The sequence below is a fragment of the Pelecanus crispus genome, chromosome 2 (assembly GCF_030463565.1).
Source record: "Pelecanus crispus isolate bPelCri1 chromosome 2, bPelCri1.pri, whole genome shotgun sequence".
Classification (NCBI taxonomy): Eukaryota; Metazoa; Chordata; class Aves; order Pelecaniformes; family Pelecanidae; genus Pelecanus; species Pelecanus crispus.
This window is the reverse complement of record NC_134644.1, coordinates 5,891,085-5,916,389: the sequence shown is the minus strand read 5'-3', so window position 1 is coordinate 5,916,389 and position 25,305 is coordinate 5,891,085. Positions and strand designations below refer to the sequence as shown.

At 46.4% G+C, this 25,305-nt stretch overlaps 1 protein-coding gene across 1 annotated transcript in view; it reads left to right on the top strand.

Moving 5' to 3' along the window:
• Positions 1 to 1,851: 1,851 nt before the first annotated feature.
• The window catches only part of PLCD1 (phospholipase C delta 1), a 47,161-nt gene continuing 23,707 nt past the window's right edge, over positions 1,852 to 25,305 (top strand). Inside the window, exons 1-4 of the mRNA XM_075705172.1 lie at positions 1,852 to 1,951; positions 6,760 to 6,924; positions 19,102 to 19,330; positions 23,534 to 23,663. Coding sequence (XP_075561287.1) covers positions 1,852 to 1,951; positions 6,760 to 6,924; positions 19,102 to 19,330; positions 23,534 to 23,663 — 624 coding nt within the window. The remainder of the gene's footprint in view (positions 1,952 to 6,759; positions 6,925 to 19,101; positions 19,331 to 23,533; positions 23,664 to 25,305) is intronic.

Here is a 25,305-nt window from a genome sequence, read left to right as displayed (position 1 = left end):
CCATTACATCATGGTGCCCACCTCCTAGCCAGGGCAAAAGCAAAGCCCCCAGCTCCCAGGGGAGTGCTACAGAGATGACGGCTCTGACATCCAGCCCCTGTAAGTGCAGGGGGCTCAGAAAAGGCTGGAGGTGTTTCCTCAAACACCTACTGACTGCCTGCCTAACATGTTGAGCAATATCCCATCCATAAAATGCCTTTATTCTCCATCACTGTCTGTGATTTGTAGTTGTGAGGTGTAAATAAGGTGTTATTAGTTGTACTGCTGTTCAAGACCATGCAATGGCTCTGCCTTGTCCCCAGAGAGTTTCTTACATGCGGCATATGGCAGCAAATAATGACTCTGATCCTGTCCTCGTGCTGGTCAAAACCCAAGTTCTCTGTGCTTATCTGTGAGTGTTGGTAGGGCTTCCTTCAAAATGCGGAGAAAGAAGGGGAAGATGGCTGGATCGCCAGACACCAGAAACAGAGAATATGTTTATAAAACCTGTGTTGAATATGATGGGCAGCTGGTGATGGAGAGCCTTCGATTAGGTCTCCAGCAGAAACAGTGACATGTGGTTCGCTGTCAAGTTTCTCGGGCATATGCTGGTTCTGCAGTAAGGGGCATTCACCCCAGCTTGACTCAATCTCCCTGCAGTATCTTCAGCTGTGGCTTGCCTGGCAGGGCAGCAGCTAGCAAAGGCAAAGACAAAAAAAAAAAAAAAAAAAGTCTGTAACAAGGTCTGTAACTCACCTAGGATGGAACAGCTTAATAAGTATAGCTGCTGTATTTCACTGCAGAAGGGGTCATGGCCAGGGAAGAGATGGATTTTAGTCCCAGCCATTGCCGGGACAACAGGCAATGGTCATGAGTTTCAGCAAAGGAAATTTATGCTGGTCACAATGAACAAATTCTTCACTAAGAACATCTAAGCTCTTGAACAGGTATCTAGATGGGCTGTGGAGTCTCCATCCTTAAAGATATCCAAAACTCACCTGGACAAGGCTGTGAGCAACCTGATTTAACTTTGAAGGTGACCGCTCTTTGAGTGGGTGGTTGAACTAGAGAAGTCCAGAGGTCCATTCCAACCTGAATTATTCTCTGATTCCGTGTAATCTGTGACTTGTTAAACCACTGATGGGGGCTTATTCCTGTACCAGACTGCAGGATAAATCTGAATTACAAGAATAAACCCAGAGCTACACAGAAACGCAGGGTAAGTGACTCACCCAAGTCATTCAGGAAATCGGTGGCAGAGGAGGTGACTCTCCAGAGTCTTAGGAAAATGCTCTTCACTAGGTGGAAAAAGAAGAGCATCAAAACAGTTTCCGAGCAGCTTTTAGGCTATGTCTGCCCTGCCTAAAAGGTGTTCTTGACTTCCTCTTCACTGCATGTCGGAGGGAACAGCACGGAGCAGCTCTGCACAGAAGAGAAAGGGTGGAGCCAAGCTCTCTCTGATCCAGGCGTTTGTGGGCAGGCTGAGCTGACAAGCCCCAGGCACTGATTAGGAGCTGCAAACAATATTTGGGACTCCTCCAGCCCCTGGAAATGGTGCATAAAAACCCACTGGCATATGCCTGTAGGAAAATTTGTTCCTTCTACCTGGGCAGCTGCCGGCAGGCGCCTCGGTGTAATTTTGCATCCAGCGTGTGCTGGTGAGCAAAGCAGGAGGAGAGACTTCCCACGGTTCCACCCCCAGCTGGACTCTGCCCTCCCCTGCCTTCCTCTGCCTTCGCTCTCCTGCTGCCTCCGTGGAGCCCCGTTTGACGACCTCACACACCGGAGGCTCCTGGATGAGCAGGGATCCCCACAGGGGTGGCGTGGCCCCCCATCCTTCCCGACGCCTTTCCCTGAGCCCCACGCTGGATCATGCAGTGCTTCCGAAGGCAGCCCAAGCGCAGCGTGTCCCAGGAAAACGTCCTACAGGAGCAGAGCTGTAGAGTGGCCGCGTTGAACGGCATCAGGCTGGGTAAGGGACAAGTTGGCCAGACTCTCGGCACTTCCACATGCTGGCAGCCGCTTCATTCTGCCTCTTTTCTCTGCGCAGAAGCAATGCTCCACCCTAAAGGCAACTCCAAGGTTATTTTTAAACTCCTGAGGTTTCTTTTCCTTTCCTTTGCCTGTTAACACCTGCCAGATGTGTAAACCCCTTCATTTGAGGCATCAAAGAAAGTGGGACCACTTTGGCAAAAGGTCGGTTTCCAAATCTCTTGCTGGGTTTCTTAACTTGTGCTGATTGAGGGTGTTTGGGGAAGGCAGTGCCCTTTTCCTGCCTGATGTTAGGACCGCTTGGTGTATTGCCAGTTGCTGTTAGAGCCCGAGGAACCACCCAGAGGTCTGCATTCACCAGCTGAAAAGAAAGAGGAAACCCAAGGAGTTTCATAACTTCTGTGTCTGGCTATGAACTCATTGCTGGTTCCTGCTCTCCGGAGAGGCAGCCCAAGTGGATGCGAGTCCCTTGCTTTCCATGGCTACAGAGGGCAGGTGGAAATGTAAAATTGCCATTTACCCACCTGAGTTCCTTGGATTTTATCAGAAAGGCTTTCTGCCCTTTTAAACCAGCAAACCTGACTTATGTCTGGTCTTAAACCAGGTGGGAGAGGGAGAGCAGGCAAGAGGAGGCTTGTTTTCTAGCAGCTGTCATGCATTTATATCAGATCAGCAGATTTGCAAGCGACCAATGCAGAAATAGGGATTATCACTGTCTTCTATAGACACCATTCTAACTATCTCCTTAGTGAACTCAAAGCCTGGCTTCTGCCGTGACAACTATTGTTTATTGTGTTTCCTGCTTGCTGTAAACCTGAGTCGGGTAAATCAAAGGATAACATTTTCAATGTCTTAGTGCCTAAAGTTTTGTAGCGCAGTATATTAACTTCATGGTTATTGCAATGCTGTGTGTGCTTGAGGTGCTCCTACCTTTGCCAAACATGATTTTAAGTCTGAACATTACTGCACACTAAATATATTCTGTTTAGAAAGTGTGTTATTGATATTTTGCAAGGAGGGGGACCTGACCCTTGAAACTCACTCTGCAATTTTGCATGCCAAGTATGTATTTGGTATTTCACAGAGAATGCTAAGCAAGACACAGTCCTGCTGTATGTTTCAGGCAGGATTTGGACATATATTTCAGTGCGGTGATTGTGCTTCTCATGCCTAGTGTTTTTATATAGTTGGAAACCGATATCCTTGTCCTGCTGCACAGTGTTTTTTAATTTTTAAAAGATGTATGTGTATGATGACTCTGGTTTCTTTCATACAAGTTTCCATTGCTGTGAGATGGAGCTCTGGACCACACACCTCCTCAGCTCCATGGGGCTGTTAGGCATAAATCCTCAGGAGCTGGTTCAGGCATAAAACCTGAAAGAGTTTTCTGCTGAGAAAAGGTTTTTTTTTCTGGAAAGCAGTTCAAATGACCAATTGAGAGTAATGTCCCACTGGCACATCAGGAGTGCGTTTGTGGTTTCTCTATCAGCAGATCAGAGCGTTTTCTGCTCCATCTCTGGCCTAACAAAATGCTTCTGCTTTGTAGATAGGAATAGAGAAGCTAAGGGACTCACCCAAGGTCATTTAAAGAGTCTGTGGCAGTGCTTGGACTGGGCATAGGAGGCAGCGCCCAAAACACTGGCCCTCTTTCCTGGCCAGTTTAGCTGTCTGAGCTTGAGCTGCTGCTAGGCAGACGCAGAGCAGGCCTGAAACAGGCTGTGCCCACCGGGTTGAGGGGGTTGCCCTCCTTCCTCTCGGCCCACCGTTGAGTGGCTCAGTCCGGGCTTGGGGTCAGCATGGCAGAGGTCAACGCTGGGCGACTGCTCTCTATGCGAAAGGCCTCCAACATCAAAGGAATGACGGAGCTGTTAGGCACCCATGATTAGCCCTCTCACACTTTCCTGGCCAAACTCGCTGTCTCCTAGAGGCAAGCTTGTCTCCATTCCCTCCCTGGCTTTTCTCACTGCCCTTTGACTCACGCTCCCTGCCATCTTTGATCTTTGCCATGCTTTCACCATGCACCGTCCCTCTTCATCTTTCCCTCCTGCTCTTGCAAAGTGCAGTGGCCTCCTTTGCGGAGTCATTTAACCTGGCCTTGACTTCAGGCACAGTGGCCAAGGATAAGTGGGAGGGCTGCTCCCAACTCGTAATTAGATCCTCTGAAGAGGAAGGGGAGTTTTGACCCACACTAATGCACTGACTGGGCTGTGCCGGTGAGGAGGACAAAGGGCTCTGAGCTCCAGCTTGTGTCTGATGTGTGGATCAAGCCTGGAGGAGAGCAATCTGCCCTTGACCACTGCCTGTGCCCATCCAGATTTGCCCGTATTACACTGGTGCAGCTCTTTGGGATGTCCAGGTAGTATGACACGTTACAGATGCTGCATGAGGTGCCTGTGTAACGAAACATGCCCCACTTAACAGGGATTTCTCATTACACACTTATGCGCATAGGCACCCAAAGGAATTGATGGTTTTCCTGCTTTCCTCTGCATGTCACCCTAGGATGACATGTCCTCCTCCTAGTCCCATATTGATGCCTCGCATGGTTGGGATCTGAAGGAAGAGAGGGAATGAAGCTGGGAGCCACAACAGAAATCTTGTGGGTGAATAGAGAGAAAGAAGAAGTTTGTTTCCTCTCCAGGAACCTTGAAGGATACTACAGAGATGCTAGTGAGGCCCAAGTGTGTGGTATCTTCTCTGCACTTGGAAGACCTTTGCCTCAGAAGGAAGCCTTAACACGACAGCTCAGGAGACCAAGGACCTGTGAAGCTGTTGTGGTGTCTGTCCTTCCTCTGGATGGTCTGGCCTCTTGCCAATCTCTGGGTATGCTTGAACCTCAGCAAACCCAGGAGGGTGTCCCAGATTTCATAGCTGGCATCAATCTTTCACCCTTCTGTGCTTTGCAGGAGGTGGCTTTTTTTCTTGTCTCCATGAGTTTCTTTCTGAGGTTTTCAGAGGAGGAAGCATTCAAATTCTCCTCTTGGGAACCTCGAGACCAGACATGAGCTGAGAGGCCCAGGGGATGCTGTAGCATGGGAAGACACTTAATTAATGAGATAGCTGATTGAATGTAGAGGAAAGAGAGAGGCCACAGCCACCTTTTCAGGATCTCCTGGTTGCCTCTGGTTGCCTCAGCCAGGCTCAGCTCCAGGCACGCTCCTTGGCATCTGCAAAATGAGTGAAGTGGTGTGAGTGGCTCACTGAGTGGACATTGAACACCCCTAATATTTATCTCTGATGGAGATCTCAGGCTTTCTTTGGCAACCTGAAATGCTCTCTTTAGGCCAACGTATTCCAGCTGCAAACACACGGTGCTGCTTTTTGCTGCTGCCACCATGACCCACCTCGGTGCTCTGCAGCACCTGGCACTTCAGTTTTCTGTTTGAATTGTCAAGAGCCTGAGGTTTTGGCCACTTGGATCTCATGCTGGGTTTTGTTTTTCAAGCAGGCCTGAAATGGTGCTTAGTAGTTTATTGCCTTGCCCTGTTTAAAAACAACAGTTCACAGCAGCTGTGTCTTCCAAAGAAGAACAAACCCAATGTCACAGGGGAATGCCACAATGCAATATAAATGTTATTGCATAAATCAGTTAATTTGGATTTCTGCTTTGTGAGACCCTGCATTATGTTTACATAGCATTGGGAAATTTCCCATGATGTGAGTGTCAGGTGGCTGCAAGTGGCCAAATGGTCATCTGCATTGTCAAGATAAGGTTAGCGAAAATCCCATTGAGGTGGGATGTGCTTGGTCGGTACTACAGAGTTAAACGCTGTTTCACCAGCTTTGAACCAGCCTTTCATGCAATGTCAGGGAGATGCAAGGTGCCTATTACAGAAAGCCCAGGATGTGTTTCTCATCTTTCATGCTCTCACCCTCCCCAGCCCACACACTCCAGATCTGTAATTAATGGTTGGTTTGAGGGACAGATTCACCAAGGTATTTAGGTATGTGGAAGTCATATACTGCTGAGACATTTAAAACCATGTAGAATGCCAAATCTATGCTTTCAAAGTCTCAGTAGATGCCTGTTGCCTCTCTAGATGTCTAAGTGTCTTCCTAAATCTAGCCTAAGATGTGACATCTGAAGTTCCTGGAACTGGAAGGTCTGGTTATTATTACTTGGCATTGTGGTGGCTTAGTAGGGTAAGAAAGATAAAGGCCCTCTTGGACACTAGCTGGGCAATGAGGAGAGCATGGTTGCTACCTTATTGCTACCTTATTGATGTGATGCTGCCTGTCACCAAACTTACCTGTGTATGTCCTAAGCTTCATGGTATTGACCTTCAAAATTCCTATGTGGATAGGAGGGGACTGCTTCCCAGAGAAGGAAGAGAGATACTTTTGTGTGTTCCTGTTTCCACAAAGGAAATCTGTCACAGAATAGATTTGAAATCACTTGAAAGTTCCTGACAGTACTCCAGTTACAAGTTATACAACTTTCATTCCTCTGTTTTTATGGTTATGTTATTGGGTTTGTTATTGTTTTTGCATCCTAACCTTAGGCTGTATTTGCTGGGAAGAAGATATTTAATGTTAGTAAACCACCTGAGAATTATAGTACAAAAGTCTTTTGACTCAGTCTAAGAAATCTACAAGGCTCCAGCCTCTTTTGTGAGCATGAAGTGTGGCATGGCAGATTTCTGGGTTTCTCTGCTCTGCTGTCCTCCCCAGACCTCGCTGCACTGCGGTGGTCTGTGTTTGTGATTAGTGTCCTGTGGAAGGGAAGACCCTGTGTGCATCATTTCTTGAGTTGACTCTTACAACATTACTACTACTGTTTCTCCACAGGCCTGAAAGATGACAAGGATCTGAAGTTTCTCCTGAAAGGCAGCCAGCTGCTAAAAGTGAAGTCAAGCTCTTGGAGAAAGGAGCGGTTTTATAAGCTCCAGGAGGACTGCAAAACCATATGGCAGGAATCGAAGAAGATGCTGAGGTCTCCAGAGTCACAGATCTGTAAGTAAAGTTGGCTTCACAGGTGTGGGGCACTGTGGGCAGAGGTGCTTGGAGTGAACCAGGACCATCATGCTTGGAGTGTGGAGGTAGGGCTTGGAGCAATGAGACCAGATCCTTCACACCTCCTGTAACACACACACTGAGTAACGCTGTCAGCTCTGGAGACAGCTGGGAGGAATCTGCCGAGTCAGGAATACCCACATTTCCCAAGCTTATGAGCTACCACTTAAAATTGTTGTGGGGTGGGCCATGCTGGGCTCAGCAGCCCTGCCTGGCTCATTTCCTCCCCAAAGCAAGAGTTCAGGTTACTCAAATGCCTGAGCCCTAATGCTCGGTGTGAAACATGGCTTGAGCATCTGTGATGTGGTATGGTGCGCTTTGGATGTTGGTCTGAGCTCTGCCAGAACACCTCTTTTCTGCCTGCCGCCTCTGGGAAAGCTGGCATTTAAGCCTCACAAGGGAGCCACAGAGATGTGGAGATCCAAGGGCTGGCAGGAGATATCGCTGGGAAGGAAAGTCTGTTCTCATCCTTATCTTGGAAACTCAGAATCTGCCCCATTGTAAAAAGTCCAGAAATGACATTCACCATTGTATGGACACAGGGAAAACCATCCTGTGCCAGCATCGCCCAGCGTGGGGCCGTAATTGGGACCAGGAGCCCAATTATGCAGTCAAAATGGGATCAGGCAGAGTGTGTTTCTGTTTATATCTGTTTATATCTGTTTTTTCTTCTCATTTGGTATTTTTCTGACATATTTCTCTGTCACTAATCATCACAGTCTTGTAAAGCCAGGAGGCAAATGAATAATGTGGAATCTGTTTTATGGCATGTTGAAATGTAGAACACGCTGCCTGTGTTATTTACACAATTTTTGGTAGCAATCACAATTAACTAAATGGAGGGTGGGTCTTCCAAATTACCCCCCTCCCACAAGCAGTGATAAGATCTTCAGTAGGAAGAGTAAAGTAGCAAGGCAAAATAGGTTTGGTTTATAACGCTGACAGCCACACTCTTCTCACATGACCTTGGACACCTTATTTAATCTCTTTGTGCATCCTTCCCCACACATTTCCTTTCTCCTCCTTTACCTGGCTCTAAAAGGCTTTGGATTAGAGGCTGTCCCTTACTGTGTGTTTGCATGCCCAGCGTGGCAGGGTCCTGAGCTCAGCTGGGCTGTTTAGGTACCAGTGCAATAACCCATGAGAACACCACCAAATGCAGAGGCCTCAGTGAACATTTGCTCCCTAGGAACGCCTGCTCTGTTGAGCTCTGTCCCATATAAAGGCAAAGTCCCAGATAATGTCTTGCTATAAAACAAACAAGGGCATGAGTTGAGAAGACTGATTTTCACAGCTTGGTTTCCTGTGCTCTGAACCAGCAGTTTCCAAATTATGGGGGCTGAGAGCAGCTCCAGTAACAGTTCTGACTCCACCTGGTCCTCTGATGTAAATGGGAGGGTGTCCTTGTGCCGTGGCTCCAGCGACCTTGAGGGCTGCTTGGAGAAGCACTGGTAGAACCCATTGCCTCCGTTGCTGGGGCAGTGGCATGGAGAGCTGGCGCAACCACAGCTTTTTTATACGCTGAGCTGCAATAAGAGCCCTGCAGCGAAATCAAATCCTTTGAGCTGGGTGTTGGGCGCAGGTTGGGAGTGTGTCTGCATGGGTGTGGATTTACAGCACTCAAGATACACTTGGCTAACTGGGCACAACCAACATTGCCACACTGCTGGAGATAGAGGCAGTGCCACTGCAGGAAGGAGAACTTGCTGTGCCCTGGGAGTGTCCTCAGTGCAAAGTGAAGATGGAGTAATAGTGCCTACCAACTCACACCCACACATATGCTTCATAATGCCTCCATCCATGCACAACTTTCCCCAGAGAAAGATTGCTTTTCTTGTCATTGGGATAGCAGGAAGGGAGACAAAGCAGCTGAGGCAGGGCTTGTCCTTGCTGCTCTGAAAAAGCAAGCTCTGGCAGGGTTCTGCCCGGGCTGGCTTTGCACAGGTACACCCAGCTGGCTGTGGGAGCGTGCCTGGTGCCAGGCTGACCCACCAAGCGTGCTGGGGCAGGCTGCATCCCACATGCTCTTGGCAGGATGTGAAGGTGTGCCTGCAGTTGTGGCGCAAGCTTTTGGGAGGGTTGGAGGGCTACCTCTGGGCTGCTTTCAACAGGTGCTCTGGACACACCTGAACCTGGAAGTCAACAAGAGAGATGAGTACTGCTCTGACATCTGCCCAGTCCCAAGCTCTAACCCCAAGGACATCCATTTTCCCATGCCTTTCTCCTCTGTTGGTCCTCTGAGACCTTCCATTCCCAAGTTTTCAGAGTGATCACTGAGTTTGAGTTTGTTTCTTGAGCTTTTAGCTTCACCAGGCTGCTTTGGGTTTAGGTATAGAGAGGATTACCCCTGGTTAGTGTTGTTTTCTCTGGTGGGCTCTATCACTACAGTTGCCTTCTCATTTGGTCTGGTGTGTGTAGGCAGTTAAAAAGCAGAGGAAGAGTGCAGGGTCATGATTTGATACTCAAAATCAGGGACTTCAAGGCGAGTCTTTCCAGAGGTTCACCCTTCCTTGTTAACAGACAGTAACTTTGCCCTCCAGTACAAAGCCTTTCTAAAACTGCAGATAAGCTGCCTTTTTTAGGAAGGAAAAAGAATGAGCAGAATGGAAACTGGGAGGTTTTAGCAGCAGGTCTAATCTTATCTGCAGCATTGCTGAGAGCAAGCAGATGGAGGCACCTCAGAGGAGCAAAGTCTGAGTAGGGTAAGGGTTATGTTTTTGTTTGGACATTTTCCTGTTATTCCTGTTACTGTTCTTATAATCATGCAGAAAAGCTATTTGTAAACCATTGTGTGGTGGTGTCTAGTAGATAAAACTGGGGACTGCCAAGGTTAGACAGGAGAATCTCAGATGCTTGAAGTTAAAAAACCCCAAACGTATGTTGCCTGGATCCATTACATGAGGTACAACCAGTACCTTCTTCTGTTGTCTTTACTTTAAACAACTGGAAATTTAGATTGGATGCTGTCTTGATAGCTGTATTACCCACAGGGCTTTTTGGGGGATAGGCTTCCATTCCAGTATGATTTCTACACAGGTAGAACATAATCCATCTTTTCCTTATTATCCATAATCCATTATTTTTCAGTATGTTCCATTTAGGCCCAAGGGAACAGTTTTTTTCCAAAAGCCCTTGAAGCATCTTAAGTGGTCAGTTTTCCAGCAAATGTGTTATGCCCTGTGCTTATTCTCTGGTCAGCTCCCACACAAACAGAGTGCTGGGCATGAAGGGCTGCACAGAAGCACCTTTAAAAATCAGTTTTTCACCATAGCTTGCTACATCCTGTGTCTGAGCTGCATTCCAGGCCCATAAACACACCTCTGCTCTCTGTTATCTTAAATGTCGTGTAGAGCCACAGTCAGGTTGGATGCTTCTTTGGCCCGTGAGGCTTTTACCCATGGGACAGCTTTCTTCCTGGGGCTGAGACAACAGGGTTCAAGTGACAGGGGTAACAGTTTTGGGGCAAAGAAAAGGTTTGTGCAAGGGGGTTGGTGGACAGCCAGTTCAGTCAGAGCCAGTTCATTCCTGAGCATCACTATGGTGGGAGGGAGGGGAGCCAAAGGAGGCAAAGGGGCTTGTGTTCAAAGAGCAGCAGCAGCCTGTCAATAACACTGTCTCATTCAGCTGTGGTCAAATGTTAGGTCTCATCTATGTGAAAAAAAGAGCAAAAAGGCATGTGCTGCTTTCAGTGAAATCGATTTTTGAAAGTCTTTCCTTAAACCAGCTAAAATACCTAGCGTGAGCTCACTTAAGCCAGACGCAATCCCTTTAAAAACTTTCTGAATTTAGGGATTTGTAGGGATGGTTAAAAACTTTCCAGTGAAACATCCTTTTGAGCATTTGGTGGAGAAACAGAATATTCAAAGCCAGAAGGAAAAGACTGAGTTGTTTAGATTAGGGGTGCTACAGTGGAGCCCCAGAGAAGCTGGTGCTTTGCTACCTCCTGCACCCTTTCTCTGCTGGAGACTCAGGGAGATGATGTTTCCCACGACAGCCAGCAGCGAGCTTCACACACTGCACCAAGGATGACTCACTGGGGGCGCGTCGTTGAGTCACCAACTGTGTAGTCAAGAAAGAAGTTTAGGAGTTTTTGCTGAAATATTTTAATTTCTGGCCAAAATCTTTACTTAAAAGCTAGTATTGTGGGGGGTTTCTTCCTGTATTTTGGTTAAAAGAATCAGTTTTGGGAGCAATTTACAGAGGTGAGCTAAATTCAGCTGCACAACTGAGTGTTGCAAGTGATAATTGTATTATTATTTAATGAAATTGATATTTTGATCTAATGATTAATTATCCTTACTGGTAAAAATGCACAGAATTTCTTCCAGTTCCTCTGACTTCCAGCCCAATTGTAGGATATTTTTGCATCGTTTAAACATAGTACAAAAACTTCAGGTTTATAGCGTACTACCAGTGTTCAGCAGAAAACTTTTTCCTTCATTTTTGAGTTCCTGTGAAATTTAGGAACGCCCTTAAAATGCCATGCGATGAACATACCATACCATTTTTGTGGAAGAATGAACAATTGTCTCCATTGAATTAATGCCCTGAACTTGCTTGCAGAACAGAAAGGATGTGATATTGCTCTGTGCTTGCTCAAGTCAAGAAGTGAAAACTTTAAATTATTCCTGCTGCGTGCCTAAAGTCAACAGAAACTCTCAGCAACGTGCATACACACAGCAGGCAGTTGACTGCACCGACACCTTCCTTCTGGAGCTGGTTAGGCAGTTTCTTTAGGAATCATTGCTTCATGGTCAGACATGTATTTGTCCCTGGAAAAATACTTGCTGATGTGAATGTGTTATGCAAGGTGGCTGTCAGCTGTGAAAACAAAACTGCCTGTCTGTGGGTCTCATTAGTTTTATCAAAATCACTGAACCCATAAACCAAGTCATTTCAAATACAGAACTGCCTGTTTTTTAGATTTAATTTTGAATCAGGCCACCACGTGCGTTGCTGGGACAGTTTTCATCACAGACAGTGTGCTGACAAATCATAGAATCATAGAATCGTTTAGGTTGGAAAAGACCTTTAAGATCATCCAGTCCAACCATTAACCTACACTACCAAGTCCACACTAAACCAATCAAGGGTAGACTAGACTAAACCATGTCCCCAAGTGCCACATCTACCCGTTTTTTGAACACTTCCAGGGATGGGGACTCCACCACCTCTCTGGGCAGCCTGTTCCAATGCTTGACCACCCTTTCTGTAAAGAAATTTTTCCTAATTTCCAACCTAAACCTCCCCTGGCGCAGCTTGAGCCCATTTCCTCTTGTCCTGTTGCTAACTACTTGGGAGAAGAGACCAACACCCACCTCACTACAGCCTCCTTTCAGGTAGTTGTAGAGAGCGATAAGGTCTCCCCTCAGCCTCCTCTTCTCCAGGCTAAACAACCCCAGTTCCCTCAGCCGCTCCTCATAAGGCCTGTGCTCCAGACCCTTCACCAGCCTTGTTGCCCTTCTCTGGACACGCTCCAGCACCTCAATGTCCTTCTTGTATTGAGGGGCCCAAAACTGGACACAGTATTCGAGGTGCAGCCTCACCAGCGCCGAGTACAGGGGAACAATCACCTCGCTGCTGCTGCTGGCCACACTATTCCTGATACAAGCCAGGATGCTGTTGGCCTTCTTGGCCACCTGGGCACACTGCTGGCTCATGTTCAGCAGCTGCTGACCAACACCCCCAGGTCCTTTTCGGCCAGGCAGCTTTCCAGCTGCTCTTCCCCAAGCCTGTAGCGTTGCATGGGGTTGTTGTGACCAAAGTGCAGGACCCAGCACTTGGCCTTGTTGAACCTCATACAGTTGGCCTTGGCCCATCGGTCCAGCCTGTCCAGGTCCCTCTGCAGGGCCATCCTACCCTCCAGCAGATCGACACTCCCGCCCAGCTTGGTGTCATCTGCAAACTTATTGAGGGTGCACTCAATCCCCTCGTCCAGATCGTTGATAAAGATATTAAACAAGGCTGGCCCCAAAACAGAGCCCTGGGGAACACTGCTCGTGACCGGCCGCCAACTGGACTTAACTCCATTTACCACAACTCTCTGGGCTCGGCCACCCAACCAGTTTTTTACCCAGCGAAGACTACGCCCATCCAAGCCATGAGCTGCCAGCTTCCCAAGGAGCATATTATGGGAGACTGTGTCAAAGGCCTTGCTAAAGTCCAGGTAAATGACATCCACAGCCTTTCCATCATCTACCAGGTGGGTCACCAGGTCATAAAAGGAGATCAGATTGACCTTATTCTCCATAGCATACGTTAAATGCAAATACAGAAGTGTTGAGAGCCTTAGATCCAAATTTAGAGGCACTGTAATGGCAGGAGAAGTTGGAACTAGTTGCAGAAATAGTTTGCAGGGACCTGTTTCTGATGTGTGGAAGGAATGTAAATAGAGATCACTCTATTTACATCAATGGCCCAAGCTGTGATGGGTAGACAAAAAGATTGGGTGAAGATCTTACATTAAAAGGTATTTCCAAACAACCTGTAAAATTACATGTGCATTATATCACTGGTTGTCAGCTGGCAGCACGCACCAGCAATGAGGGCAGACTGCTGCGCAGCAGATCTCAAGTTAAAACAACATGCTGAGCAAGTCAGTGGAGGGGGAGAGGAGAAGAGAACAGATGAGGAATCAGCAGCTGGGACCTGCAGTAATTCACACACCGGGAGATGAGGGAGCAATGCGGTCAGGGCTAAGAAGGCACAGCACAGTGGGGCTCATGCTAAACCCACCCTTGAATCATTATGTTAAAGCAACCCTTAGCGACGAGGGTGATGGATAGCCTTTGGTGTTCCTGGTCCAGGGAGTTGACAGCGCTCCAGCTCCTGCTGATTACAAAGGTCCTGATCCCAGCTGCGTTTGGCCATTAGCATCAGCCACCTGTGGTGAAACTGAAATCAACCAAACTGCTTTTTCTGGGGTGAAACCAAAGGGAGAAGCAGCACGCAGTGCTAGTTTGCCCCGTGTGCTCCATGTGTTGTGAAATCCACGTAGTCTCGCTGCAGCCATCCTGGCTGGCAGGGCAGTGTTGGGGTCAGGCAGCAGCTTTCATCTGTTCTTGACAAGATGCTAAGCCAGCCTGGCTGGGCTGCAGCTGGTGAAGATCTGATCTCTCTGAAGACGTGCAGTATTGTGTGCAAATCTGGTGCGAGCTGTTAACAGCTGAGTACATTTCTCATCTGCATTTCCTGACAGTAAACAGAAGTGACTTACTGAGACAATTAGAGTGGGATGGAGTAATTGCAGGTGACTGAACGCCACATTGCAGAGATGACTTGCTAATGACAGGGAGGTAGGATAAGGAAAGGGAAGGAGCTGAGGATTATTTCCCCCACAGTGAAAAAACTGCCCCCTTCCCTCATGAGTAACTCAAGGCCAGCTGTTTTGGCAATGCCTCCAATTCTCTTTACATTGACCCTCCTCTCCCTCTTTATCAGCAAATGCACAAGGAAGAAGCAGCATCTTTTGGTCCTTGTCCTTCACGTGCCCAGTGGTTTGCATGAGATGTGGGTTAAGTTCCTTGTTCTCTCTCTTTTCTGTAAGACTCTTGAAAAAATACCTTCTCTCAAAGGGCAGCCTGTCAAACAGGAGGAAGGCACAGGATGATTGCTGCTTGCCTCCATTCCTCCTTTCCCTGTGTTCTTTAGGATTACTGAAGTGTTTTACTGTCGATGCTCCCAGCACAGTCTGGACATTTCACCTTAGGAGCAGTGACTGGAGAAGAGATGGAGAGGCTGGTGGCCAGGGCTCATCTGTCAGACAGGTGTTCTAATCATTAGGCACCTTGTCAGGCTTGTCCTTCTGGCTCCTCAACACTTGTATTTTTGGCTGCCCAATGGCTTATAGTGCATACATGTGACTCAGATGTGCTCCTGAAGCCTGCAAGCTCTGGGGTTACAGCTTTTAGAGTGATGGTGAGATCGAATTTGTGTCCCTCTCCCTACTGCTTCCTGCAGGAATGGTTCTCACACAAATGGCCATCCCCTCTCCGCATGCACGTAGGGCTGAAATCCTTGCACTGGGGTGTGTCTGAGGGTACCTCCTGGAGGGTGGTCAGGGAGCCCAGGTCCTGCTGGAGGGAGGTGGGGAGCCTTCTGTGCAGGGGCCACTTGGAGGAAAAAACTAACTTCTGGGGCATGGGGGAGCTTTTGGGTCAGGCAGATGCACAGGTGAGGCTCTGCACCCACTCAGCAAGGTTTTGTGGGTCACTGTTTTGGACTTGGGTACTTGCTCTAAGTCCAGATACAGGCACACAATCAAAAAAGCTGTCAATCACAGCTTTTGTTTTCCTTTGAGAGGTGTTCCTCATCCTTCTGCATGAGGAGATGAGCTTCCAAATGTAACAGCAAGCTCCTTGAAGGCCATGAAGACAGAAATCAGGAGACACCCAAAAGATACATGTCGGTTGCTTGAAAACATCATGGCTGTCAAAACTGGCCTCTTGCATCCTGCGGGCCTGACTCATACCTGCCTGCTAATGCCAGGGTATTAGCAAACAGAGGGGTGCTGGGCCGAGAATTAGCAAGGGAGGAGCACAAGGGTAGTATCCAGTGATGAAAACTGAAATGAGGATTAAAAAGAAAGTCCTCAACATCTCCCTGAGACTAGTTCAGACAGGAGCGATTTCACCGACTCCAGGGAATGCTGCTGTATGCCCATGTCAGTGGGGAGACTTCAGCTGTGGCATTGGCTGAGAAGCATCCGCAGCAGCCAGGAACGCTGACCAGGACGTAACCTGTTTGACTCGATGTCTGGAGGCCAGGAAGGACACAAGCTTCCTTGTGTTGTGCTTCATGTTTTGGGCTTTACACAAACCACCTCTTCAGCAGACGTAAACACTCAGGAGAAGCAGATGCAAGCTTTCCAGATTCTCTTCTGCTTGTGGTTACCTCCCTGCTGTGGTGTGATGGGGAAGGAACAGGGAGGTTGCAGGGATACATGATTGATGGGTATTTGCTGTAAGCGTCCTCTGCTGTGAAATGTCTCTGTCCCCCAGTTATTTCTGATTTCTCCTTGCAGATAGCTCAGCTGAGCACACAGTTAGTTTGGGACTGCTCATACAGTACGCTCACCATCTGGGAGCAGCTGATAATGTACTCACGCTGGGTTAAGATTTTCCAGAAAAGAGATAACATTTGCAGATGGCTTGGGCAGACTCCTTTGGCTTCAGCTGTTTTATTGTTAGATGAAAGTAGTACACACGACCAAGCTATGGAAAGCTTTAAAAAGTGTCCTCCCTTACCCTGCTTTGTTAACAGTTCCTGCATTGATAGTTTATCTTCTTGTCTCTTGTGTGACTACAGTAGACACCAATCCTGTTCTTCAGCCTTCCTTGTACCTTTTCTGCATTGAGGAGCTCTGTGCCCTCTATCATCCTCTTTTCAGCATACCCCAAAGAGATCAAGGCAGCTCTTCCAGACACAGGTTTTCAATCTTTTTTTTCCTCCCACACAGCAATCTTTTTCCAGTGGATTCACTTTGCCAGGTAATGGTTTCCAAAGAATCCATTCTAAATTTCCAATATTTAACATCAGATTTTCTAGTCTTGGAAACACTAGGTTGTTGCCAACCCAAAGTTTAGGGATTGATTGCACAAGCAGACTCGCTAGCCATTCTGAAGGGACAATAACTGTTGTGAGCCAAGCAGTGGTGAGCAGCTGGCAGGTGATGGGGAACAACAGGATGATCCTTCCACTTGCACTGCCGTAACCAGAAGAGACCGGGAGTGGAGGAGAATCCCCTGCTTATGGACCATCTGCACGGCACACATCTACATCTAAGACGCTCAGCCTGGAATTCCTTTCTGGTCAAGGGTCTGCTGTAGCCATGGATTAAGGGCATGATTTATGTTACCCTAAATTTTTTGTCTAAGTAGGACAGAACATTTGTGTTCCAAAAGCTTCTTTTTTTCCTATTGGCTATAAAAGGAGCCTTACTAAACTTTAGACCTTTTGGCTGAACTGAATCTGTCCAAACATCATAGCATCCTTTACATTAAGGGTGTAGTTCTACCTAAGGCACAATCACTATCATTTGCCCAGTGTCCTAGTTAATGGGCAAAATCACCAGCAAGGCAGCCCAGCTGCAAGGGAATTGCAGCCCTTTTCTTTCAAGGATGGCTTTAGTGCTCAAACCCATAAACTTTCACTCTACGGTAAATTGTCCAGATAACATAATTCCACAGCAGCCCATCCCAACCCAACCTTTTCCTCCCTTCCCCTCCGACTGATCAACTGTTGGCCTTTACGAAGTGATAATAAAAGACCACACAAAGATAATTGTTCATAATTGTCAGGGAGGAGTTTTGCCAGCTCCAGGAAGGTCCTCATGGTATGTTCTTGTATAGGAACCAAACCAGCAAAGTGCTGTGGAAGATGTTTGACCACCCTAACATGTGGTGAGAATTTAAAGCATATGTCAAGTGTTGGTTTTGGAAAGTCACTGATTTGTGAAGATGGAAGTTTTAGGTGGGTTGTTCCCCTCCCCCTCCAGCAGCCGAGCATTATCATGACTGTCCTGGGAAAAAAGGAAAGTTTTCAAACTCTAGTGAGCATCTGATGAATTTTGGATGACCTCAGAGCAGCCATGCTAAAATGCACAGGGTGGATACTTAGATGTGTTTCTCTGCAGCACTGACTTTGAATGAACTGGGCAATTTAATGGTGAAATTGCACCAATTTAAATGAAGGAGCAGATAAAACGAATGTTTAAAGGCAAGTTTCTCCTATTCAGCTAAGCAGTGGGGATATTTTACACTCACGTACTGCTTTTCAACAAAGCTCCTTCAAGATAAGCACAAATAAAACCGATTTCACATATCTGTGACACAGGAAATAATTTTTACCCATAATTTACAGTTTGAGGTAAGGAGAAGTTAAGCCTTTTTTTTTTTTTTTTCCCCAAATTCCTGTGATTACATCTGGTTTTTGGCATGCTTGTTATAGAGATGGCTGAATGTCTCTCAGGTGTGTTGCCTTTTCTGTGTGTGCCCTGAGATGGCATTGGTAGATGTTTGCAAAATGTTAACTGGTCTGTCTCCCACCCAAGAAAATGCAATGAGACTTTCTCAGTTATGGACTCCAACACTGTTTGCAAACAGTTTTACTATCAGTTGTGTGTATTTAACCTTTCTTCAGTGTTAAGTTTCTCAGCAGTCAAATGTGATTAAGCAGTTTCTGCTCTTCCCTCTCAGTCCTTTCTAGATGTATCAAGTGGCCCATCAACTCCAGGAAAAAAAAGAGGCTGTGCATGCTTGCTGCGAGGTTGCCTGATTTCAGCACAGTTTGAGGGCTTCTGCATGCTCTCGGGGCAATGTAGAGGTGTCTCTGTTACATTTGTTTAATAATGTAGTCTCTTGAATGCACTGCTCTTTCTGGATTGCCTTGTGCGTGCATTTTGCAAACTTGGTGTGACTTCAGGGCACATTTCCACTTGCTGAAGGGCAGAGATGGCAATGGGGAAGGATGGTCTTGAAAGCGGTGTTTTGCTTTTTTACAGCAAAGAGGATCAAGTCTACCCTTGACAGGAGTGAGAATGGAGTATGGGTGACACCAGACTGCTCTGAAGCTTTGGTCTTTGCCTGCCTAATTTGCACTAGTGTGACTGAGAAGGATATATGGGATTTTAAATCTTACCTTCTCATTTTTTTGCAAACTAAAGAATGACTGTTTTGGTCCCTGCCCTCCTCTTACTGAAGTCACCTCTCATTTTTCTGTGAGGTGATGTTCACAGGGAAGCACAGCTCCACTCTCCTCACTCTTGGATGGGGGCAGAGATCAAATCGGGGTGCTCCAAGGACTGGAACCAAATTCTTGGCAGTGATTTGTATCTCATAAACTTGACATCACAGTGTGGCATCTAGTGCATATTCTGCCTCTTTGTTAAATAAAGAACATGGGGAAAGAGTTTTGGAGGTTTTTTTAAATTTCTTGCTCTTTCTGCTCCTTTTGATTTGAGCTTTCTTTGGTACCAAAGCTTGGGGAAGGGGAGAAAGGGAAGGGAATCCTCCAGAGGTTGCAGAAAAAGGAGAAAGACAATTTCTTAATATCCCTCACCACGTAGAGATAAGGCTGACTGAACCCCTGCTGACAGCAGGTTCTGCTTTCTTTCCACAGTCTCCATTGAAGACATTCGGGATGTGAGGGCAGGCCATAAAACAGAAGGTATGGAAAAATACGCCAAGGATGTCCCGGAGTATCGCTGCTTTTCCATCATTTTCAAAGACCAGCGGAAAACCCTGGACCTCATTGCAAGTTCAGAGGACGATGCCAACCACTGGATCTCTGGCCTTGGGAAAATCATAGCCCACAGCAACTCCATGAACCAGAAACAGAAACTCCAACAGTATCCTTTGCCTTATAAAGTGATTAATCACACACAAAGATGCACTTGTCTTTCTCTGTGGGTGGAGATAGTAGACTAACCCTTTTTTTTTTTTTTTTTTCTATTGGCCCTGGGCACTGAGTTTTCTCTCGCACTGATTTTGCACCCGGGCACACTCCCTGGTTTCCAATGCTTTTTTCCCCTGTCTTACAGTGATACACGCAAGAGTGCGTTCAGGCTTCGCATAGCTCCTTAAGCAAAGAATTGCCTCTTTCAGGGAGCTCCAGATAAAACAATCATTGTTGTTTGTATTCTTCAGGGGTCTGTTTCACTCGCATAGCAGTAAACTCCAGGACAGGCACTTCTTGGCAAGGCATGAAAAGCCTGTACTGTTTATCATGTTCCTCAGTAATACAAGGCGAGGGAACTGATTCTTCTCTTCTGAGTGCCAAATTTACTCTGGGGTAGCTCCACTGACTTTAGTGAAATTACTCCTTATTTGCCTCAGCATGGGAGGAAGTTTTGCCCTGAAAGAATTAGCAAATGCTCTAGTGACAATGCAGATATTGGAAAGGAAAAGTAGCAGAGCAGGAAAGGAGAGCGAATTAGTTGTGAAATGGAGAGGGAGTTAGTTATTGGGTGAAATCCTGGCTCTGCTGAATTCACAGGGAATTTTCCCCGGGGCTGCATTTCACTCAATAAGTTGCTTTGCAACCACAGGTCTCACATTCATATATAAAGAGAGAATATCTGTGGGTGCAGTTTTTGATGGATTTTATGCAGTCCTTGTGTGTCTGAGGCCCCTGACTGTGACATATGAACCTGTTGGCCGATTTCACCCTGATTTGACAGAGCCACAGCAGTCATATAATATTAAGTTCCTTTAAGCTTCACGAAGATAGGCAGCCAGCTATCAGAGAGGAAACCAGATAGAGCTCTCTGAGAGAAAGCTTTGTGAGCTTCGTGTCTTGTTCAACATCAAAGCATCTGTGGAGAGGAGTGGAGATGCAAAATACTCAGCTGGGGAAAATCACAAAGCTGGAGTCGGAGCCTGAGCAGGCACCAGACAGTCCTGCCCTCAGTCAAGGCTTCACTCCATGTGGGTTCCCTGCTGGGTGATAACGTACTGATGATGAAGGAGATGGCACATAAATGCTGAGCTTTCGTCAGGCTTTACTCTTCTGTGGATTCTCTGAAGTCTAATAAGCACTTGCACAGCCATAGTGCTGTTCATTTAAAGGAATCAGACTCCATTAGTTCTGATGTGCATGGGATGCTGTGTTTATCTCCTGCACTATGAGTGTCTTTTTGGATGGTTTTTCAGGCTCTAGGCTGTAAGGTCATGCCTCAGCAGTGTTATCAGCTGTGCGTTTCTGGTGGTAGGGAGCAGTCCCTAGACAAGTTGAAATCTCAAAACTTTGGTGCTGTTGGAAATGTTGCACCCTGGCAGTTTTCCTTTTAAATGTGAAGGCTTCCCCCACCCCACAGTGTGTGGGGAAAATCTGGGCTACTGAAAGTTGTCCCTGGAGCCTGTCAAATTGAATATACTGCTGAAAAACTTCCCCGTAAGAAGAGACAAGATTGCTAAGGGGGGAAAAATAACAATGACATTTGCAAGGGAAGAAGGCTGTAAATTTCCAGCATGGAAAAGTGCCTCTCTGTCTTTGGAAAGCAGAATCGAAGCTAAATAGGGTGGGTAGGCAAACCATATTTCTGGAAGAGTAATTACCGTGCAGTGCTGGCTTCCAATCTGGGATTGTCTCAGGCCATTTAACGTAACCTGGAATTACAGAACAGCATGATTTCTCATTTGAAATTTGATGATGTTTAATTAAAGCCTGGGATTTTAAATTTAGTATGTCTTCACTGGGTTTGCTTGGCAGCGTGGGCTTACTCAGATCTTTCTTAAACCTCAGAAGTGTTCTCTGCATCTGTGAGCACAGAAGGGGAAGAGTCAGTAGACGAGGAGAGGAGTTGGGTCCCCTGCCTGTCCCCCATGACTGGAGAATTGCCTTGCAGTGTATTTTTTCCAGCCTCTAAAACCTTGCAAAGCAAGTAAGGAATGAGCAAGATTTTGAAAACAAGTTTTGAAAGCAAAAACCTTGCTAGTTTCAGGTGGGGTTTGTTCAGTTATAAGATGATGAAGTTGCCTGTGGTAGTAGCAAGAGACTCGATTTAGTGTCTTATGTGTCCTTTCCAGTCCTGTATTCTTACAAAGATAAAACTCCTACATACTTGATGAGTACTTCTGATGTTCTTATACATACAGTACTGTTTTATTAAGCCTCAGATTCAACCCTGCAACAAGCTGGCATAGGTTATTTAGCAAATATTGCAGGTATGTGTGCAGGGAAGACTTTAGATCAGCAAATACAGGGGACTTTCAATTTGAGTAGTGTGGCACCATCCTCTTTGATTCTGGGATGAGTTTTTCTTCTGGTTGGAAATCACTTACCAGAAGTTTTGTAGCATTTATGTTCTGAGCACGTTCATGGGATATCTGCCAGATAGTTTCAGTCATCCCTCTCTGGTTTCTAATAGAAAGCTGGTAGCCCTGAAGCTGGCAGATCCTTTAAAAACAAGAGGAAGGAAGCAGGCTCTCTCCAGATGTATACAGGAATGGGAACAGATTTTTGCTAGTCCACCCAGGCCCAAATAGGTGTGTGAGGTGAAAGGAAGACCTACAACAAGGGCTACAAAATGGTGTTTGTATCAGATGAGAAGAATTTAAGTTGAAGTGCTTAGTTCATCCAGCTCCTCTAAGCTCTCTCAAACCTCAAAGGATCCAGATACATGGGGAGTTCAGGTGTTTTGGGGACTGAACACTGCTGTTTGATGAAACAACAGGCTGAGGCCCCAGTTATCTGTAGTCTCCTTTTTGCTGCTTGCCCTTGCAGTGAGAGGGCCCACTGTGTGCCTACGCTCTTTGTGGGCTCTCTGACTTCCCTCCTACATTGCTCAGCCTCCCTGGGAGGGATATAACAGGAAAGCATCCTCCATTCACAGGCAGAACCCAGGCATACTCTTTTGCAGATGCATTTACTACCTGCATTTTGCCTTCCAGAGTCGACTTTGGATATGTGCATGACCTCTGGGTGCTCATAATCAGTGGCAATGCCTGCAGACTTTTAAAAAAAGGTGGTTTTTTGCAGTGGTTAGAGTGAAAAGAGTAGTTTCTACACACAGTGTTATCCAACCCTGCTGCTTACCTCTGGCCTTGACAGACTGGATTTCCTCTTGGCTTGCTGGAGTTGTACGTTACTCCTGCCTGTTATTTTTAGGGAAGGCTGTGAAGAAGAGCCGAGGTGCGGGGGTTGGATACGAATGGGTGGCACTGCCACTGGCACTGTTGACATGCTGAGCAGATGCTCTTTGGAGCACAAACGGTGGATAGTGGTGTGCTCCCAGCAGAGCACCCTCTGCCCATGGGAGCTTGATGACTTGAACTTGGTTTTCTGGGAAGAATCAGTCCAAGTGAGACCCTGGTTCAGGGCCCTGGAGTGTCCTTGGGAGCTGGCGAAATGTAGCCTCTCTTTATTTTGGTTTCCCTGGCTAAAGAAGGGGAATATTAATATTACCAGGTTAAGACGGGTGCAGTGTGAGGTCATTGCTTAGCACCTGCCAAGATTTTTAAAGACAGAAAGATACTTTCCATGAGACAAACAATACTTACAAGCAGTTTACACGTATCTCCATAGCTCAGAAATATTTGAATGCAGTGATAGCTGTAGAGAATGCTCTGTTTCAGGGTTATGTCTACAGACCCCAAGGCTGTCAGTTAATGCCCTTTTTTGGGGTTATTTTAAAAGGCCCAGTTAAAATGTTATGGTACTATATGCCTCAGCTGGTATTTGCTAATCCTAAGGTTTACTCTGCTTAGCATCCAGATTGGGCATTTTAAAAATTTTTTTTAGAATGAGTTTGAAGCAGAAACTCCTACAGGGTAAAGAGAACTGATCTAGCCTTGGCCAGATGGTGAAAAGCTTCTCCTATGTCACAATCGCTTGCATTACAGCACATTTTGCTTCTGCCAAAGCACCATTTTGCTCTTTCAGAGCAGAAGGTGAGATGATGCAAGCTGTTGAGTGGTAGCATGCTGATTTACAGCAGCTGGAGAGGTGGTTCAGAGTCTTTAGAAGAGATTTCTCCCCCACCATGGGCAGCAGAAGGGTGGTATTTAGGCTAGGCACTGACCTGGAAAGATTTCCTTACATCATCCTGCAGCTGGATTCATACCTGCCTGCGGAAAGCTGATAAAAACAAAGACAACAAAATGAGCTTGAAAGAGCTCAAGAACTTCCTGAAAGAAGTGAACATTGAAGTCGATGACTATCATGCCAAGAAGATTTTCCAGGTAATGAGAGCAAGCAGATAAAGTATCTGCTATTGGCTGAGGTCAAGGTGTCCCACAGCTTTCATCTTTGGGTGGACACCTACGCTAAAGTGAAGTCCTAGCATCTTTTGTCGTACCAAGGAAGGACTCTTGGGTTTTGATGCTCAGCAGATTCCCACTAACAACTAAGTTAGGCCAGCACAATGCTTTTGATGAAGGTCTGTTAAGGTCTTTACCATTGATGCCCAATTTAGCCAGGATTCAGAGAAGATGAGATGCAAACATGGATAAGGCAAGAAAAAGGGAAAAGCAAAGTTCAAGTGCACTTTGAGTCCCAGGTGTTTCAGGAGTTCTGCATGCCACAACGATATGTCAATGCCTAAATCTGGCTGAAATTGGTTTGGTTACAATTATGAACCCAGATCCTCACCTTCTCAGAGGAGGAGGGTGCCAAGTGACAGGTATAAACATAAAGAAAGTGCAAATTAGGACACCCCCCCCACCCCCCCACCCCCCCCCCGATTCATGATAGATACGTAACATTGCACCCAAGCCTGGACCAGTTTGGTTGATTTAATAGCCCAAGGCATATTTAATCTAGTCAGGGACATACACTTCTAAATTCTCAAGATTTGGCTTGCTGGCTGAGCCTATCAGAAGATAAGAAAGGGATGAAAATTTCTCAGTTGTTAAGCTTTTGGTTTCTCTCTAAAGAAGCCTTCCTGCTGAGGTGAGATAAAACTTCTGGATAATTTCCAAACTTCCATCCTGTCTGAAGCAGGATTTGAATTCATGGGTGGGCAGTTTCAGAAATGCTTTTTCTGATCAGCGGTAAACATGTGGGTGGTTTTGGGCACCAGGCAGTAGTTCTCCTGCTCCTTCCTGTAAGCAGATAGCAGGGAAGGTTAGCAAGATCTCACTAGGACCTTCCCCCAAAGGAGGTACAACTTTCCTAATCCTTGCTTTATGGAGGTCTTGCTCTCTCTCTAGTAACTTTGCAAGAATTGGGGGAAGGTAATCAGCAGATCTTAAAGAATTTCAGCTTGCAAAATCTTCCACATGTACTGCCCACTCTGGCTGGCATACCTCATGCTTATTTTCTGCTCAGGAAGACCCTGGAAGAATAGCAGTAAGGCAGGGATTCCTCTGGTTGAGTTAGATGTCTCCAGTGCAGACATCTGCATTGGAAGTAGTCAGCAACACTTAACACTTCCTTTGCAGTCTGTGTAGGTCAAGCCAATAATGGAGAGTGGGGTGTGATTCACCTCATCCTAAAGGATACATCTCACATATGTCAGATGAATCACTCCCTACATCTTCAAACATCAAACAACTGAAAAGACACCCCCCTTTTTTTTTTAGAGGTGCAGTTCTCCGTTCAATGAACCTCTTCTACTATTGCAATAGTTACAAGGGAGCTCTAGGAGTGGAAACTCCTAAAAAAAGAAAAAGAGAAGTTCAATTCTCTTTTTGCTTAAGGACTCCAAGTAATTACTAAACCTTGATTCAGCCTGTCTAAATGCAGGCAGCTAGTTGAAGTACCCTCATTAGGCATGTAATTGTTATAAGTTTCCTGTATAGCCACTGGAAAGAGAGGCTCTTCAGAGGTTAATTCAGATCTCTTGTGGGCTGAATTGCCTCCAGGAAGAGTCTGTCTTGCTCC